The sequence below is a fragment of the Pseudorca crassidens genome, chromosome 2, assembly GCF_039906515.1.
Source record: "Pseudorca crassidens isolate mPseCra1 chromosome 2, mPseCra1.hap1, whole genome shotgun sequence".
Taxonomy (NCBI): Eukaryota; Metazoa; Chordata; class Mammalia; order Artiodactyla; family Delphinidae; genus Pseudorca; species Pseudorca crassidens.
Window position 1 is genome coordinate 45993483 of NC_090297.1, and position 16263 is coordinate 46009745.

Sequence of the window (16263 nt, forward strand, 5' to 3'; positions counted from 1 at the left end):
ATCACATGGATCAACTGCTGAAATGTCAAGAAGACGAGGATTGAGAGGTGGACATGACAGATTACCTTGCAGAGTTTATTTTCGAGAGGGGTCAAGAGAGCATGGTAAAGAGAGCTTAGACAACCCTTTCAAGGAGCTTCGCTGATTTGGGAAGGAGAGAATGGGGACAGGAATTGAAGCTGAAATTGGGGTGAAAAAAGGTTTTTTAAAAGGATGGTAGAAATAGCACAGCACGTTTGAATGTTAATAGGAATGACCCAGGAGAGGAAACTCAATGAATCAATGAAGAGAGATATATGAGAGGAGCAGCAAGCAGTGGCCAGGCAGAATCACTCAGACTCAGAAGAGTCTGTGGTTCAGAAGACTGACAAACTGTGCATCTTCTTCTCCCAACTGAATCCCAGCATTTCTCAGTGATACAGTTCTGAAGGGGCAGGACTTGTCTGAGAGAAAAGGACATAATCATGCAAATCTATATGGGCCGAAGGCAAAACTTAATGATGTTACGTTCTTGTTCTGAACTTGAATATTATCGCTCAATACCTGCTCCATGGCATATGATGAACTAAACACCCCACTGCTGCTGCTGCTGGAGCTGGTTGAGGAATCTGCAGAGCTCCCAGACGGGGTCCCACTGCCAGAAGTCTTTACTGTGAGGATTTGCTCATCAGAAAAGCCCAGCTGGTGGAGGAGCTTTTGATCTTTATTCACTGTCAGCTGTAAAAAGTGGTTTCTTAATTACTGAGAAGGAAAGGAGAGGAAAATACTGGTATCAGACTAAAGTGCCACAAAATGTTGATTTACACCTACCAGACTATCATTTGTAAATATCTGTATACTATCCACGGGAGAACACAACTGCTTGGCTATCTTCCACCGGACACTCCCTATGGTTTCATTACTGTGAGCCTGTAAAATGAAATGAAACACTGTTCTGAGTAATTCACTTATTCATCAATTTAAACAACTATTAGCGAGCATCTGTCATGTACCGGGCACTGTTCCAGATCCTGGGAACACAGCAGAGAACCCAAAGACAAGAATCCTGCCCTTGTGAGGCTTCCCTCCTGCAGTAATTAAATATGCTATTCCACACTCCATTCCCCAGCATGCATGGAATGAAATCTCAAGCCCTTCTTCCACTGGAGTGTCTTCCACTCTTCCCCTTCTCACTGTGTTCTAGTCACACCAGCCACTTTCCTTGCCACTGAATAAATCAAACAAACTCCCACCTCAGGACCTTTGTACCTGCTGCTCCCTTTGTATGGAATGCTCTTCCCCAGAAATGGCTAACTCTGTCACTTCATTCAAGTCTCTGTTCAAATGTGATCACCTCAGAGACCTTCCCTAACCATTCTTATCTAAAATATGTCATGTATACCCATCTTATCCTGCTGTCTTCTTTTGTAACCTTTATAACACTCGTTATCACCTGATATTATGTATTTACTTATGAGTCTGCTTATACCCTATCAGCTTCCTTTCATTTCAGGTCTTTATTCTAAATTTGCTTTCCAAACAGCTTTTAGAATAGTCATTCATGCAGCTAAATCAACAACAGTGTTCAATCTCAATCAACAGTGTTCTTATAAAATAACATGACAATATGGAAATGGCTTCAGAGCTTAATGTAAACCTACCTCTACAGTGAAGGTATCTTTGGTAGACTCATAAGTAACATTAAGAGTTAAAAGATGTCCATGGAATGAGGCACCATGAGGTAGAATAGTTCGGGGAACAGAGTAAAAATCCTTGAAAAAGATATAGCAAGTCAAAAGATACAGCAAGTGAGATGCACAGCGCCACTGTTAAATGTCACAAAAATACTCTCCTAACACATTGAGACTAATTATAGGATGATAAAGTTGCTTTACAAAGAAGAGAGGCTTACCTCTATAGTGATCACATAGCGTTCTGCCAGAAGCAGCAATCTCTCAATTATTACAAGTTTAGTGGATCTATGAATTAAAAAAATTTTTTTTGAAAATATTTGAACTGCTGACTTGAGCTCAATTTCAGTCTATTTCACCAAAACCACAATCACAATTAGCCCTCTCTGGTCAAAGACTGAAATCTGCAAAGACTAAACTTCCTTTTCACTCAAGCGGCAGGTGGTTCAAGCAGGTCACAGCTGTCGCACACAGATGGAATATGGGGCAGAAGCCTGCCCCGCCCCGTGTTTCCTTTCCTGTTCTTTTCTTTCTTCCCTTTCTTTTTTTAAACAGTTGTCCCATAAATAGAGGACCTGGGTCTCCTCTGGGTCTGCAGGCGTTATTTGTCTACCAATCCACCAAGAATGAACGATCAGTGAGTTTGAATCTCATAACCTTACAACTAAGATATGCCACATAATTCTGTAAACACAGAATCTAAGTTCTGAACTGCCTGAAATTTAGAAGACAAATGCAAACCATTAAGTATGCCACAAACGAGAGCTGCTGTTTGTTTTACTTAGCCTAAGAATGAGGCAGAAGAAAAGGACGAGAAAAATTGTTCATCTGGTTTACGTGACTAGTCTGTATAGTTAAAACATACAACGTAAGAATTTGTTATCCCAAGGGTTTTCAAAGTACTTAAGAAATCAACACACATCAAGAGACATAACCATCTCTGGAACAGAAAACACACAGCAAGGAACTGTGGCACTCTCACAGACTCTGAAAGTGAGACCTGAGATCTCTTTTGGTTAGACTTAAGCAATCTTATCATTTGAAATAACAGGACTCCAACATTCAGCAGCTTGTACAGTCACAGCTCCACACTTTATTAAACACTACATGTGTTAACACTAACAAATGAAAATCCAAGTGCCCTTAAATATTTACTATTCCAGAGAGTCTAAGTATTTTGTACAGGTGTATTTCTAAATCTGGAAAGTTTTCAGATTTTCTAACAATAAGTATGCTGATTAGCAGTACTGGAAATTTCACTTTAAAAAGAGTTGGTTAAACGCATTTAACAGAGTTCTAAATTCTTTCAGTCTATGGGCAGAAACCAGAACTTGATATTCAGATGGACCATCTTTAGGAAATATTTAAGTGCTTAACAAGTGAACTGTTTTATTTTGCCTCAATGATGAATTAAATCACAGACAGCGTTGCAAACACTACAAATGAGAGAATAGCTCCTCCCAGAAGTGGAACAATTACGGTCATTGAAAAGTTCTTTTAAGACTAGTGAATGAGATAAACTACATGTACTGGTTCAAAGGCAACTCTGAAATTACATATTCTTAGTAACTCTGTTTAGGGTTTATAATGAGAATATTTAAAAACTGTCATGTGGTTTTGTTCTGTAATAGTCAAATATGAAATGATTCAGAATACAAAGTAGTTAGAAAAGACAAACAAAAAGCATGCTTATTTAAAGAAGCAGCAGTTTGGAAATCCCAATCCGATAGTTCATAAGTGCATTTCTAGTCTGGTTTGTCAGACAAACGAATCGTTAAAGACCTAGGTCATAGATATAGACTACATTTTACAAACATGTAATTAGGAATTCTTAATGAAAGTCTACTTGAGATACACTTCCAAGAATGTGGGAATGCAAAAGTCATGTTAGTGTTCTTATCATGAGTTGAATCTATAATCACTTTCTGTCACTTTAAAAAGAGGTCCAAGAGGGCTGAGTTCTACTGACTTCTTTCATATTAATAATGTATCACTACACGGTACTCAGCTCATTTAAAAAAAGAAGATAAAGAAGAAGAATGTGAGCAAGGATATTGCCTTGACTCCTCTTCTAAAGGACGGCTTTAAAAAGAAAGGAATATCCCCAACTGTGAATAAAGAGAAATAAATACATACATACATACGTAAACACATAAAGCGATTCCGGGAGTTGAAAAAGACTTTATGAGCACCAATCACTAGAGGGCAGCAGAGTGAGGCATAGAGAGGGAGCCCTTCTCTGATCACCTGCCAAGGTTTCCTGAGCATCACTGACTGGGGGATGCTTACCAGTAATGAAAGGCACATAAAACCCCACAAAAGTATTTTAGTTACTTCAATCTAATGTTTCCAAATACTCATCTATTCTCCTTACTATATCAAAGACCTGTAACACTGAACTCAGATTTCACTGACAACATCTGAAAATACTCAACACAGCAATGTGATTAAGAGATGTCAGTTCAAAGTTTTAACACAAATATTTGGGGCTAAAGTTCTTATTAAAAATTATTTTGAAAAATGATTTTAAGTAAAACATTTTAACTATGATTATATCACAATGTACAATATTAATCAATCATCATATTCCACTTCATTTTGCTTATGCTATTGGTGCCCTGGATTTGACTATTCAATGAGAAAAGTTATAAGAGGTCTAAGTAAATATTTCAAACTTGAAATAAATTACTCTTCATACAATGCATATATCTTGATTCCATCATAAAGAGTAGGCTACTCGTGTTACACACAGTAAAAGTAAAATGAATCAAATAAAATACGTGATGGGGAATATATAACTTCCCAGGATATGACTGTTTGAAAAAGATATGAAATGAGGAAATGAACAATTAACCGAGGTATCTCCAAAGGAAAGAAAAGATTCCAATTATTTTTTTTTAAGCTGATCTACATTCAGGTGTTGCATATTCGCTGTAACTTCTGCAATCACTTACCTGTATGGAGACTGGACTGACGTGGCTACGGTTGGCATGGCAGTTGCTGTAAGCATCTTTGTTGCTCTGGTCACAGCGTGTGTCAGAGTGGGGCCACCAAGCGCTGAACTGGCTGCCTACGAAACAGAAAATCATCTCTCTATATCAGGGTTTCTCAACCTCAGCTCTACTGACATTTTGGGCTGGAAACTTTTTTTGTTGTGGAAGACTGTCGGGGACATTGTAGGATGCTCAGTGGCATCCCTGACTTCTATTCACCACTCACCTACCACTAGGTGCCAGTAGGACCCCTCTAGTTGTGACAACCAAAACGGTCTTCAGACATTGCCAAATGTCCCCTGGGAGGTAAAATAACCTCCAACTGAGAACTACCATTCTACATCTGTTAATACTTACATGGCACGTCATTTAGGGATACCTGAATACTTTAAATGTTTTTATGATGGCATATTTGGATGGAAGTCACAACTTGGGAACTCCTTCCTGTACAGATTCATCATCAGAAAGTTTAACTTATTGAGACAGTATTACACTGCAGGCTTCTAGTGGACAAAGACACCCAACACTACCCACTACTGAGTGTGCTGCTGTGGCCTTTAATAGCATTTATGATATAAACAAAGTGACACATGGGGAAGGATGGGAAAAGAAGCAAGTGCTTGTACAAAATTTCTGGACAGAAAAAGGAGAAAAAGAATCTATCAGAAATGTGGAAAGTACAGTAGACCTATTTTCTGAAGACAGTTTCTATACCCCCAAAAGGGGGTGGGGGTGGGGTGGGTGGGTGGAGCAGGGAAAAGGAATGGGGAGGGAGAAGGAAGGATTTCCTGTAAAATACACTTTTACATTGTGGGCATTAGGGCAAATGCCTGTTCCCTATGTCCACAATACGGTACTGCTAGCAAATTCTTCCAGTAGGATCCAGCTACAAATATCAACATTATACACGATCTCAAAACACAACATTATAAAAGGAAAAAAAAACCCAAAGCATTTATTTCAAAAACAGGTTAAATAAAATTTGCTACTCACTTCTAATCTTGTGTAGCAATCAGCAATGAATTTCTTATGTAATGATACAGAATCCTAAAAGTAAGAGGTATATGGAAATTAAAATTAGTCTAGCATTTAGTTGTAATCATTATTAAGGATAAAATGTCAAAATAAAGAAGCCCGACTTTCAGGCATGCCAACTTAGCAATTAAAAATATATTATTTTCTGCTTTTTTGTGTACCTTCTTTCCTTAAATACCCACCTTCTTTAACCGAGGATTTAGATTAATGTAACTGTAGTTTATGATTAACTGAATAGCTTCATTAGCAATTTCTTCATCAGGTGATTCCATAGCTATTTTCCAAATGAAATCCATTCCTATCAATTCCAGCTTTTCTACATACTGTTCAAAAGAAAGAAAAGTATACAGCACACCAAGGTCACAAAATTACAGTTATTTTCTGCTACACTGTAACTCCACACCTCTTCAAGTTCAAAATGAATTAAGGCTGCAGAAACCCAGCTACATATGAGAACGTCATTATACTGATATGGAACTTTAAAACAAGAAACGATCAACAACAGAAACACTGGACAACTTCCATGGAACCAAGACAGATATGGAGATTTTTCTCCAGACATTCCTAAACCTAAGCTAGAACTCTACACAGATGGGCTACTAAAGCAGAAGCAAAACAGGAATAATATGGGCACCCTCTTCACGAGCTTTTCTTCAAAGGAAAGAGAGTCAGGTTAGAGGTAGTTACTAATCCTTGGGGCTCAATCTGGTCTTCTCAAAGCTCAGTTAGAAATGGCAGGATCCAGGCCTTGTAAAATCTTGTTAAAATTCTTACCACCTAGGAAGTCAGGTCATGAATGAAACAGACTTGGAAAAAGAGTTATTTTTTTGCCTTTCTTTTTCAAGGTGCTCACGTAAATATAAACATAAGCTGTATACATTCTACAGGTCCTCATTTTCCTGCTTCCTTGTCTGTTAAAAATTTCCCCCTAGGGCTTCCCTGGGGGCGCAGTGGTTGAGAGTCCGCCTGCCGATGCAGGGGACACGGGTTCGTGCCCCGGTCCGGGAAGATCCCACATGCCGTGGAGCAGCTGGGCCCGTGAGCCATGGCCGCTGAGTCTGCGTGTCCGGAGCCTGTGCTCCACAACGGGAGAGGCCACAACAGTGAGAGGCCTGCGTGACGCAAAAAAAAAAAAAAAATTTCCCCCCAAATCCTTGTCCCTGCGATTCCAGAATTGAAGATTTTGGTACTTTTTCAGGTACATGTGAATTGCTAGATCTGAGAGGTTGGAAGCTTGGCTGGAACTATCCCTACTCCACGTTCACCCAGCCACAGGAGGCCGCTGGCTGCCCCAGATCAGCAAGAAGCAAAGAGGGGTCTGAGAAGTCACCTGTTCGAGAAACCCAGCCTCCTCACACTCTAAGAGAAGCGCCCTCGTCCATGCAGAAGCCCGCAGTCAACGAGGCGCCCATTCTTTTTAAAAAAACCTCATGTTTTCTCTCAATTATAACACGTGTGTTTTGCTGAATGTCAAGTTTTACTAGATTTTCCAAATTTTCTACATTTGAAAACAATGTTACTTACCAACTGAGCTCCTTGTCTTTTCAATCGATGATCACAGAGATTCACATTTTCAAAAAAAGTCTTAAATAAGTTAAAACCTGAAATTATAGAATGTCAGATAAATTCATGCACTCTAGGTACCACAGATAATCAATGAAAAGACAAAGTATATCAAGAGCTAAAACTATAAAACTCTTAGGACAAAACATAGGCACAAATCTCCAAGACCTTGAATTAGGCAATAGTCTCTTAGATATGGTATCAAAAGCACAAGCAACAACAATGACAAAAAAATAAATAAACTTCATCAAAACTGAAAGCTTTTGTGCTTCTAAGGACTACCAAGAAAGTGAAAAGCCAACCCACAGGACAAAATACTTGTAAATCACATATCTGATAAGGAGTGAATATGCAGAATATATAAACAACACTTACAACTCAAAAATAAAAGGGCAAATAACCCAATTTAAAAACGAGAAAAAGATTTTTATAGACATTTCTCCAAAGATGATATATAAATGACCAATAAGCCCATGAACGGATGCTCATCATCCTTAGTCATCAGGGAATGTACATCAAGCCACGAGATACCATGTCACAACCACTAGAATGGCTAAAATAAAAAAGATAGTTTACAATTATTAGAGAAGATGTGAAGAAATCAGACCCTCATATACTGCTGGTGTGATTATAAAATGCTGCAGCCACATTGCAAAACAGATTGGCAGTTCCTCAAATGTTAATGATATGATACAGCAATTTCACTCCTAGGAATATAAAAACTTGTATATGAATGTTTACAGCAGCATTATTGGTAATAACCAAAACTGGTGAGAACCCAAATGACCATCAACTGATGAATGGATAAACAAAATGTGTTATGGCCATACAATGAAATATTACTCAGCCATAAAATGGAAAGAAGTTCTGGTACGTGTTAAAACCTGGGTGAACCCTGAAAACATTATGTCTCAGCGTGATAAAAGAAGCCAAATATTCATACAAAAGGTGACATATTATATGGTTCCATTTATATAAAATGTCCATATTAGAATAATCTATAAGGACAGAAAGTAGATGAGAGGTCGGGGAAAGGGGAGAATGGATAGTGACTGTTACATGGTTTCTTTCTGGGGTGATGAAAATATCCTGAGATTAAAAACGGTGAAGGTTGAACAACTTTGTGAATATACGAAAAGCACTTATTGCACACCTTAAAAAAGTAAATTTTATAGCATGTAAAATACATATCAATAAAAAAAACTCAATTAAAAGAAACAACTGAAAAGAGGATTTCTATACTTTGACAAATCTTCACCTTAAATGAATCCTTTTTGTACTAAGTAATTTCATGAAAAGACAGCTTGACAATTAGCCTATATAATTTAAAAATACCATTCATGTAAAAAGAAATTTATCTGTGTATATAAACATATGTATATATAGATGTGTCTTTATGTGCATAAGGCAAAGTCCAGAAGGATATCCCAAAATGGTTAGCTGCTTCTGAGAGTGGGCTGAGAAGAAAAGTATAAAATTCTTACTTTAAAGAACTGAAAAAATGACTTTACGTTTTTCTTCCCTACCATTCATGGTGATTTCATACGACTCCAATTTAAGAATTTTCTCCTTGAAGAGCTGCTGCTGAACATCACTCTCAAGATCATGCTGCCCTTTTGTAAACCATTCAAAACACATCTGCGGATCAAGACAAATCACTCTGTAACTAAAATCCATTTCAGGCAAATACATATTCCAAACTGGGAAAGCAAAGATAAATTATTTTTAATTCTTTAGAAATTTATATTGCCTTAATACCACTCAAAACTGAAACGGTTCTAACTCTGGAACTAAATAAAGCAGTTAATTACAGCAATCTTTCCTCTAGATAATGAAAATATATATTCATGCTTTTCACTGAATTGTTACACTTTGGTTTTACCACCAACATTTATTAATAAGCCTTACTATGTGCCAGGGACTGTGCTAGGCACTGTCACATACTTAGTCCTTTCAATAATCTTATGATGTAGTTAACACTATTCTACAAAATGAGACGAGGAAACAGCCATTCACTGTTGGAAAACGTCAAAGCAGTGTGGTGCTCCTGGTTTAATCCATTTTCAGCTGTGTAACTGTAGTTCTAATGATCTGTCTAGGTATCAGTTCCTTCCTTAGTGTTTCCGGGATACAACATCATTACAGGAACTCAAAGTTTTCTGCTGGTTAATTTAAAATTAGTTTCATGGGAGGGAAAAAAATACTAAAAGACACACCAAGAATTCTTTTGCTGTACTCACTTGGCTGAATTTGGTTTTATCCAGAATGGTATCAGACTTACCAAAGATTTCACACACTTGTCTATATCACAGATATATATTATATAAAATATCTTTTCAACACTTATAGTTCCTAGCTTATTAGTATAAATGTATGCTTAGTAAATTGAAAAGTGTTTAGAATTGAAGGTGTGAGACACACACAAAAATGTGAGATACACACAAAAAAGTGAAATGCTATTAAGTCCCACTGCTGTCTTACTTCATCCACAGTATCTTCTTACCTCTCTATCTAATTCACAAACATCCTGGCCAGTCACAAGACACTCCCAGATCTCCTTGGCACGATTCCAACCGAGATACAGAGTAGCTTCTTGCAAGAAAAATGCCAGAAATTTTAGATGGGCCTCTAAATACTGCAAAAAGAAATCATGCCAATTAGTTAATCCAGGCATTCATATGTAAAAGAAAAATTTAAAAAAACAAAAAAATTTTGAAATTAAATAGTTTTACCTAATGCTTTTTCATATAACTTAGGGTAAAGTAAATGTGAGAAATCTGTTTACAAGTTGACAATACAATGCAGCAGAAACTACTTGAAGTCTAACACAAACTCAGTTGACTTTAGATGCCAAAAAAATACAATTTCGGCAATCTCAGAGTAAAACGCCACAACACAACTGGTGAGTTAAGGTATTTTTCTATTTTTAAAAAAACAATACTACTAACCACTAGATTTGAAAAACAAAAGCCATTAGCCACAGAACTGACAGTTATTATTTCTGATCAAAGACAAAGAAAAGATGTTTATTTTTATTACCATATCATATGCAGTTATCTTGGGTGATTTACTGAAAGATTTACCCACAAATATCAATTTTCTGAACTTTTATTTTGATGTGATTATAAAGTCAAGATACAAAAATGTTCCATTATGACAAAGACACCTCATGCTACCTCTTTAGAGTTACTCCCAATAAATATGATTTTTATAGTTCAAGTGCAAAAAGGCCAAATGAATGCTGTAAATCATGAAACAAAAGCACAATGCCAGATACCTCCCGATAAGTGTATCGGCCATCCACTAGTGTTGAACCAGTTAAGCCTCCAGGTCCAGCCACGGCTGCTGCAAGCCGATGACAAGCTATCAAACTTCCTGTTACCAATTTTACTATTTCAAAATTTTTCTTCAAGTCTTGAATAATGCTCTTGGCGAAACAACAAAAAGAAAAATGGTATGAGAATGCGCAGTTATTTTGTCAGTTTAATACAAGCTTCTATTTTAGCACGTAGTTGAGGAATAGCAAACACAGAAAGTTTTTCACTCATATTTCCTACATAAAAGTAAATAAAATCAATCTGGTATGTACATTTACTAGGGAATTACTATAGAATTAATAAACTTCCCTGGTAAATTTCTGCTTCTAAAAGGGATTCTTTAAAAAAAAAAAGTCTTTCAAAAGAACTATTTCACTTCTTGCATACTTTTCCAGATCTTTCTTCCCAAGTCTATTACACTGAGGAAGCTCTAGCTCCTTAAGCAAACTAATGTTTTCACAATATAAAATAAGTCTTTGAATCTTTTCAAACAAATTTCTAAAATACCATTAACTTTTAAACATTGGCTTACTTTGTAAATTAAGGAAATAAAAAATAAATGAGTTAGGGATATATCAAAAGAAAAGTTCCATAGAAATGAAAGCAGAATGATGTTTAAATTCAAGATTATTAAGTAATATAAATGAATTACATTAATAACCATAAAACTGTAATACAGTCACTACAAAACTCAGCAATCTTTTGATGTTTGTTATTATAAAAGGTTATGCAAGTAATTGTATAATAATCAAATATAACTATACTCTTACCTTGTCTTGCTTCTGATAGGTTTGTTTTATGAATGAGCGGGTGATTTCATGTAGCTGACGCAAAGCTGGTACTACCCATACAAACTGGGGATTATTAAGTTGAGATGACTAGAGTTAAAAAGAAGTTACATTAGTTAAATTTAGAAATAAATAGCAGATTAAATTTATTAGCTACAAAAAATTTCCAAGTCAATTAGGTTTTATTGTTACACATTCTATTATTTTTCTCTTCACATCGCTCATTTATAGTTTATCTCCATGCACTCATAATTCAGTCTTCAACTTCTTATTCTGCATGCAATCCTAAAGCCAAGAACTGCAAACAGGAGTGGATGTGAAGTGATAGTAAATGTATAGGGGTACATCAGCAAAAAACAGACGACAAGGAATTAGCAACTTCAGAGGATAGATTAAGTAGCACAGGCTGCTAGGATATGTTGACGTAATAAAATAAATTGATGGCAAAAGCTTAACTTGGATAATACTGAACTGGCTGATAAGTAAAATGGTATAAAAATATGGTTGTCTACAATTACATGATTAAGATACCAATGACATGATCAAGATACTAATAGTGGTCTAAATATTAAAGAAAATATCCATGGTCTGCTTGTATTTCCTAGTTAAAACAATTTTATGAGAGAATTCTACTTTTATTAATTATTACAGCCACTTCACACTTATACTTTATAGTTTTCAAAACACTTTTCAAATATGTTATTTCTGAAACTGGTACATGACAATCCAGATCTTCAAGTACATATCTGAAAAGTCTGATATTCATGCGATACTCTTTAAAAAGAGAATTGCTTTTGAATAAATAGCATCTTTCAAACTATGTGATTTCATTATAAAGGTTGTAGGAATGTCAGATTAAACACTATCGATCAATTGAAAAGTAACTCTCTAAAAAACTGAGTAACAGTTTAAGTCCTTAGCTTTTACTTTAAAAACTGTATTATTTTTTTAAAGCCTTCTTCTTTAAGTCTTTCTGTAAGATGAAGATGCCTATGGGGCAGAAAACTACTTTTGATGTCATTTGCAGAAAAATATCGTACTACTAAATACGTAAATGTGAGACAGCTACTGCCTAAATAATACTGGCTTTCCTAGAGATTAGCCAATCAGCAAATACCGTATTTCCTGGATTCTAAGATATAGGTTTTATAAATTTTAATATTTCTGAAATGGACACTTCTTACAACTGTATCAAAGAAACTTACCAGCCACTAGGCATAGGAGTAAGTTTAGATATACCTGTCCTTATGTGAATATGTGCAAACTTAGCTGTTTTCAAAAGGTATCTGTTCATTTACCCATCATTTCTGCTGTTACCTGGCATAGTTTAGCACCAAACAAGGATGGCTTTTTAACTTAAATGTAGATCACTGATTTGTTTCTTGAATGCTATCAAAAAGATTACACTATGATATAGCACTGACTAGCCTGTCGTGTCCATCAATTCAATTAAAAGCAAAGAATAACTGCCAGTGGTCTCGGACTTAAGTGTTTTTCAGAGCCAGGAGAATTCGGTGTGACAGACTCATACCCTGTGAAGGGCTGTATCACTTGGCATTAAACGTCTCTCTGTCCAAGGCTGCACCTTGATTCAAGAGAAACTGTTTAACTTGTAGTATATACAACTTAATGAAAGAAAAAAGCAGCTTGAGTTTTTACAAAAAAAAGGACACAAAACTCCATATTCTTCAACGTGCCTCAAAATTCTACAATCTTAAAGATTTCAAAGAAGTCCAAAGCACTACACTAGATAATGAAAAGCGGTGTGCCACAGTGAGGCTGTACATACTGGATTAAACCTGTGATGCATGTTGCAATCACTGGCATCTTAGAATCAGAGAAATAAGGTATGTATTAAAGGCCAACTACTTGCAAGACTAGCTAGAATATTTCTGCTAGGATATGAAAGTTGCAAAATGACAGAGATTAAAATTCTAAGGCTTAAGTCCGAACTCATACCTTCCAAAAGGATTACAAACATTAGGATATAAATATAAACCCTTTAGTAAATAATCAGGTATATTAAAAAGTATCATTATGACCAATTAAGTCAATTACGGTTAGATTATTTTTTTTAACATTGAAAATTACCCTTTAGAATCTAAAAAGTATTCCTGATATAGCCTTTCTACAGTTTAGCAAACAAGACAGATGTTATTTATTCCATCATATCTATAACATTATGTTGCTATGTTATAAGAAAAATTTTAATTACTCTTCTCCATTTATAAAAGGGGCAGAAGACTATGGTGAACAATTAAAACGAACATATCTGATAATGTCTGATAATGAAGCTGAGGTTTCATAAGTAGGAGTTAATGGTATATCCAAATTAGACTCCTAATGTTAGATGAAGCCGTAGAGGTCAACTAGTTTAGCCTGCAAACCTGTGCCTAAACTTTCCTTATTCATTTTTGTTACAAAACTTGTCTTCTAGTGTTTCCAGTGATGAGGAACTCAGGAGGCAGTGCATTCTGTGTCAGACTGTTTTCATAGGAAGTTCATTGCTCTATCATATTGCAACATGCCTTCCCATAACTTCTTAGGAGACATAAAAAGTTAAGTTGAATCAAACTTCTATAACAATCCTCTAAGTAGCTGAAAAAGCTTTCCTATTCTTTCTTGAGTTCTCTCTTCTCAAAGTTGAATATCCCAGTTCTTCATCTGCCTTGTTTTACCAGACCTAGCCATTTACCTAGAACCAAGTTCAAATTTTTACATGGGTGGACATTTAAAAAGTATTTCCTCCTGTGCTAAGCACATCACTGTGAGGCTGTACTGAGGGCATCTTGCTGGTTTTACTTCCAGTTGTATGTTTTGGCAAGTGGAGGCCCCTCAGGTATGGGTAAGTAACGATTTTAGTGTCCTCACAGAGGAAGGGGAAGAGGTAAGAGAAAGGGAGCCAACATTTATTGAAAGGCTGCTGGGCACTGTGCTAGGAGGCCTTCATATAATGACTTAAGGAATACACAAACACCACTAATTGAGTAAAAATGACTTTTTTTGGTTTAGTAATATTTTTTTTGGATGAGTACATTTAAACTTTTTAATTGAAGTAAAAAATAAGTGCAATAAGAGGGAAAGGGTTGGGGGCAGACAGTGGAAGGTATAAAGGAAGCAAAGGAAAGAGGACCAAGGAAGCCAAGGGTATCCTGGCAGAATCTACAGAAATAAAGTTGAGAGAAATAAAGGTCAGAATTTCTGAACACAATAATGGAACTTGGGAATTTTAAGAGTGTCAAAAGCAGAGGGAAAGGGAATCAGTTGGAGGAGTAGAGGTAGCTGGGGGGTGGGAGGGGAGTAAGAGGTGGGTGATCTTGTCTTACCCTTTGCTTAGTTTCTGTGTAGCCTGGCAGGGAGACATAATTCCCAGTCAGCCCACCTTGCTGCCTGGCAGGAAAGGGCATAGCATAGAAAAACACCTTTAGTGGCAGTATATAACTCAACCCCCTGCCTGGAGTCATATCGGGGGCTTTGATCTTCCCACTGCCCCCCTTCAGCCATGTGTACTTTAAGAGAGTATCTGCGAAAGCACTCAGTCAACTGAAAAGTGCTATGTAAATGCAAGTTATTATTATTTGAAATGAAAGAATGGTACGTCAGAATTTCTTTACTGGGAGCAGTGGGATACAAAAAAGGAAGAATATTCCTTTCGAGACTCACAAAATGACTCCAAAATTCTCCCTGCTACTTTTTGAGTTTTGTTATCAAACAATAGACATGAATGAAGCGACTGCAAAGAGAAGCAATAAAGATGCAGCGATGCTACTGGCTACAAGGGCTAAAGTACTGCTTAGTTGTAACAAGGAAGGAACAGGGATCAGGAAGGATTTTTCTGGTTTCAAAAGCCATTTCCCTGGAGGGAGGAAAAAGTCCCTTCAGCTTTGACCTTCATACCTATAACGAAATGTATCTGTTACTGTGAAGAAAAGACCATTTTCTATAGATACCCTTTCCCTCTTACTATTACTATTGAAAGATTTAAACTTCTTAAATAACTCTGGATGAGTTTCAATCATAAAGACAGAGGGTGCTAAATTATCTGAATCACTGAGCTGAGAAAATTCAAATTGTATCTGAGTAGAAAGAGAGCAATGTTGTTGAATTAAAGGAACAATTAATCATAACCTGAGCATTACCAGCTCCAGTCTGTGAACGATTTTAATGTAGAAAATTCACTTGATCAAATTTCAATGTCAGAAATATAACACACAAAGTTCTTAAATGTCCCCAACTAAACTTTATGACCAAGCATAATTTAAGAGAATAAAAGCCTACTGAGTCACCAAGCCCGCTTAGCAAGAGCTGAGTCTCTGAATTTACTAATGTAAATTAGCAGTATTCAAGATCCTTTAAAGAAATACTTACTAGGAAAGCCAAGAAATATGTTTTACCAATGAAATTCCTAAGCCATTAGCTATTTACTAAAACCTTTTCTTATGATAACAGTGAAATGAAACCCCTCTCGCTGCTAGGCTTTGTTTCATCTGGGCAACCTGAGGGCCTGCGTGGGAGGAGGACATGCTCTGATCAGGGCTGCAGCAACCACGGAAGCAGGCTCCAGTGAGCAGCTACTGACTGCAGCAACAGGAGAGCTACAATCATCACTACACATGCTGCTACCCACCCTTTCGAAGGATAGCCCTTAAGTCCACAGTCACCTGGAGGCCAAAGCCCTGCAGCGTAGGACTTCACAGCACCCATCACTACCCAGTTCTACCTTCTAAAATCGAGTCCTAGCAGCAGGCACTCACTCAATAACCGTTTGTGTAAGGAATTACTTTAGGAACACATCTGAACCAAGCACCTAGAAAACAACTACGTGCCAGCAACGAATGAACTTCTTTCTTCCCTTCTTTCTCTCTTCTGACTCTACGAATGTTCCTCCATTTCTCTC

At 36.7% G+C, this 16263-nt stretch overlaps 1 protein-coding gene across 6 annotated transcripts in view; it reads right to left on the reverse strand.

Moving 5' to 3' along the window:
• Positions 1-16263, reverse strand: part of USP24 (ubiquitin specific peptidase 24) — a 149993-nt gene that overhangs the window by 69410 nt on the left and 64320 nt on the right. For 4 of the 6 annotated variants that reach the window (XM_067726298.1, XM_067726297.1, XM_067726296.1 and 1 more), the window contains exons 17-29: positions 14693-14752; positions 11349-11456; positions 10539-10688; positions 9765-9896; positions 8788-8899; positions 7223-7299; positions 5881-6021; positions 5657-5710; positions 4625-4740; positions 1892-1958; positions 1641-1751; positions 811-909; positions 544-717 (exon numbers count right to left, since the gene is read on the reverse strand). In XM_067726298.1, the coding sequence (XP_067582399.1) occupies positions 544-717; positions 811-909; positions 1641-1751; positions 1892-1958; positions 4625-4740; positions 5657-5710; positions 5881-6021; positions 7223-7299; positions 8788-8899; positions 9765-9896; positions 10539-10688; positions 11349-11456; positions 14693-14752 (1401 nt within the window). The remainder of the gene's footprint in view (positions 1-543; positions 718-810; positions 910-1640; positions 1752-1891; positions 1959-4624; positions 4741-5656; positions 5711-5880; positions 6022-7222; positions 7300-8787; positions 8900-9764; positions 9897-10538; positions 10689-11348; positions 11457-14692; positions 14753-16263) is intronic. The other 2 variants (XM_067726300.1, XM_067726299.1) reach the window with 1 other exon arrangement.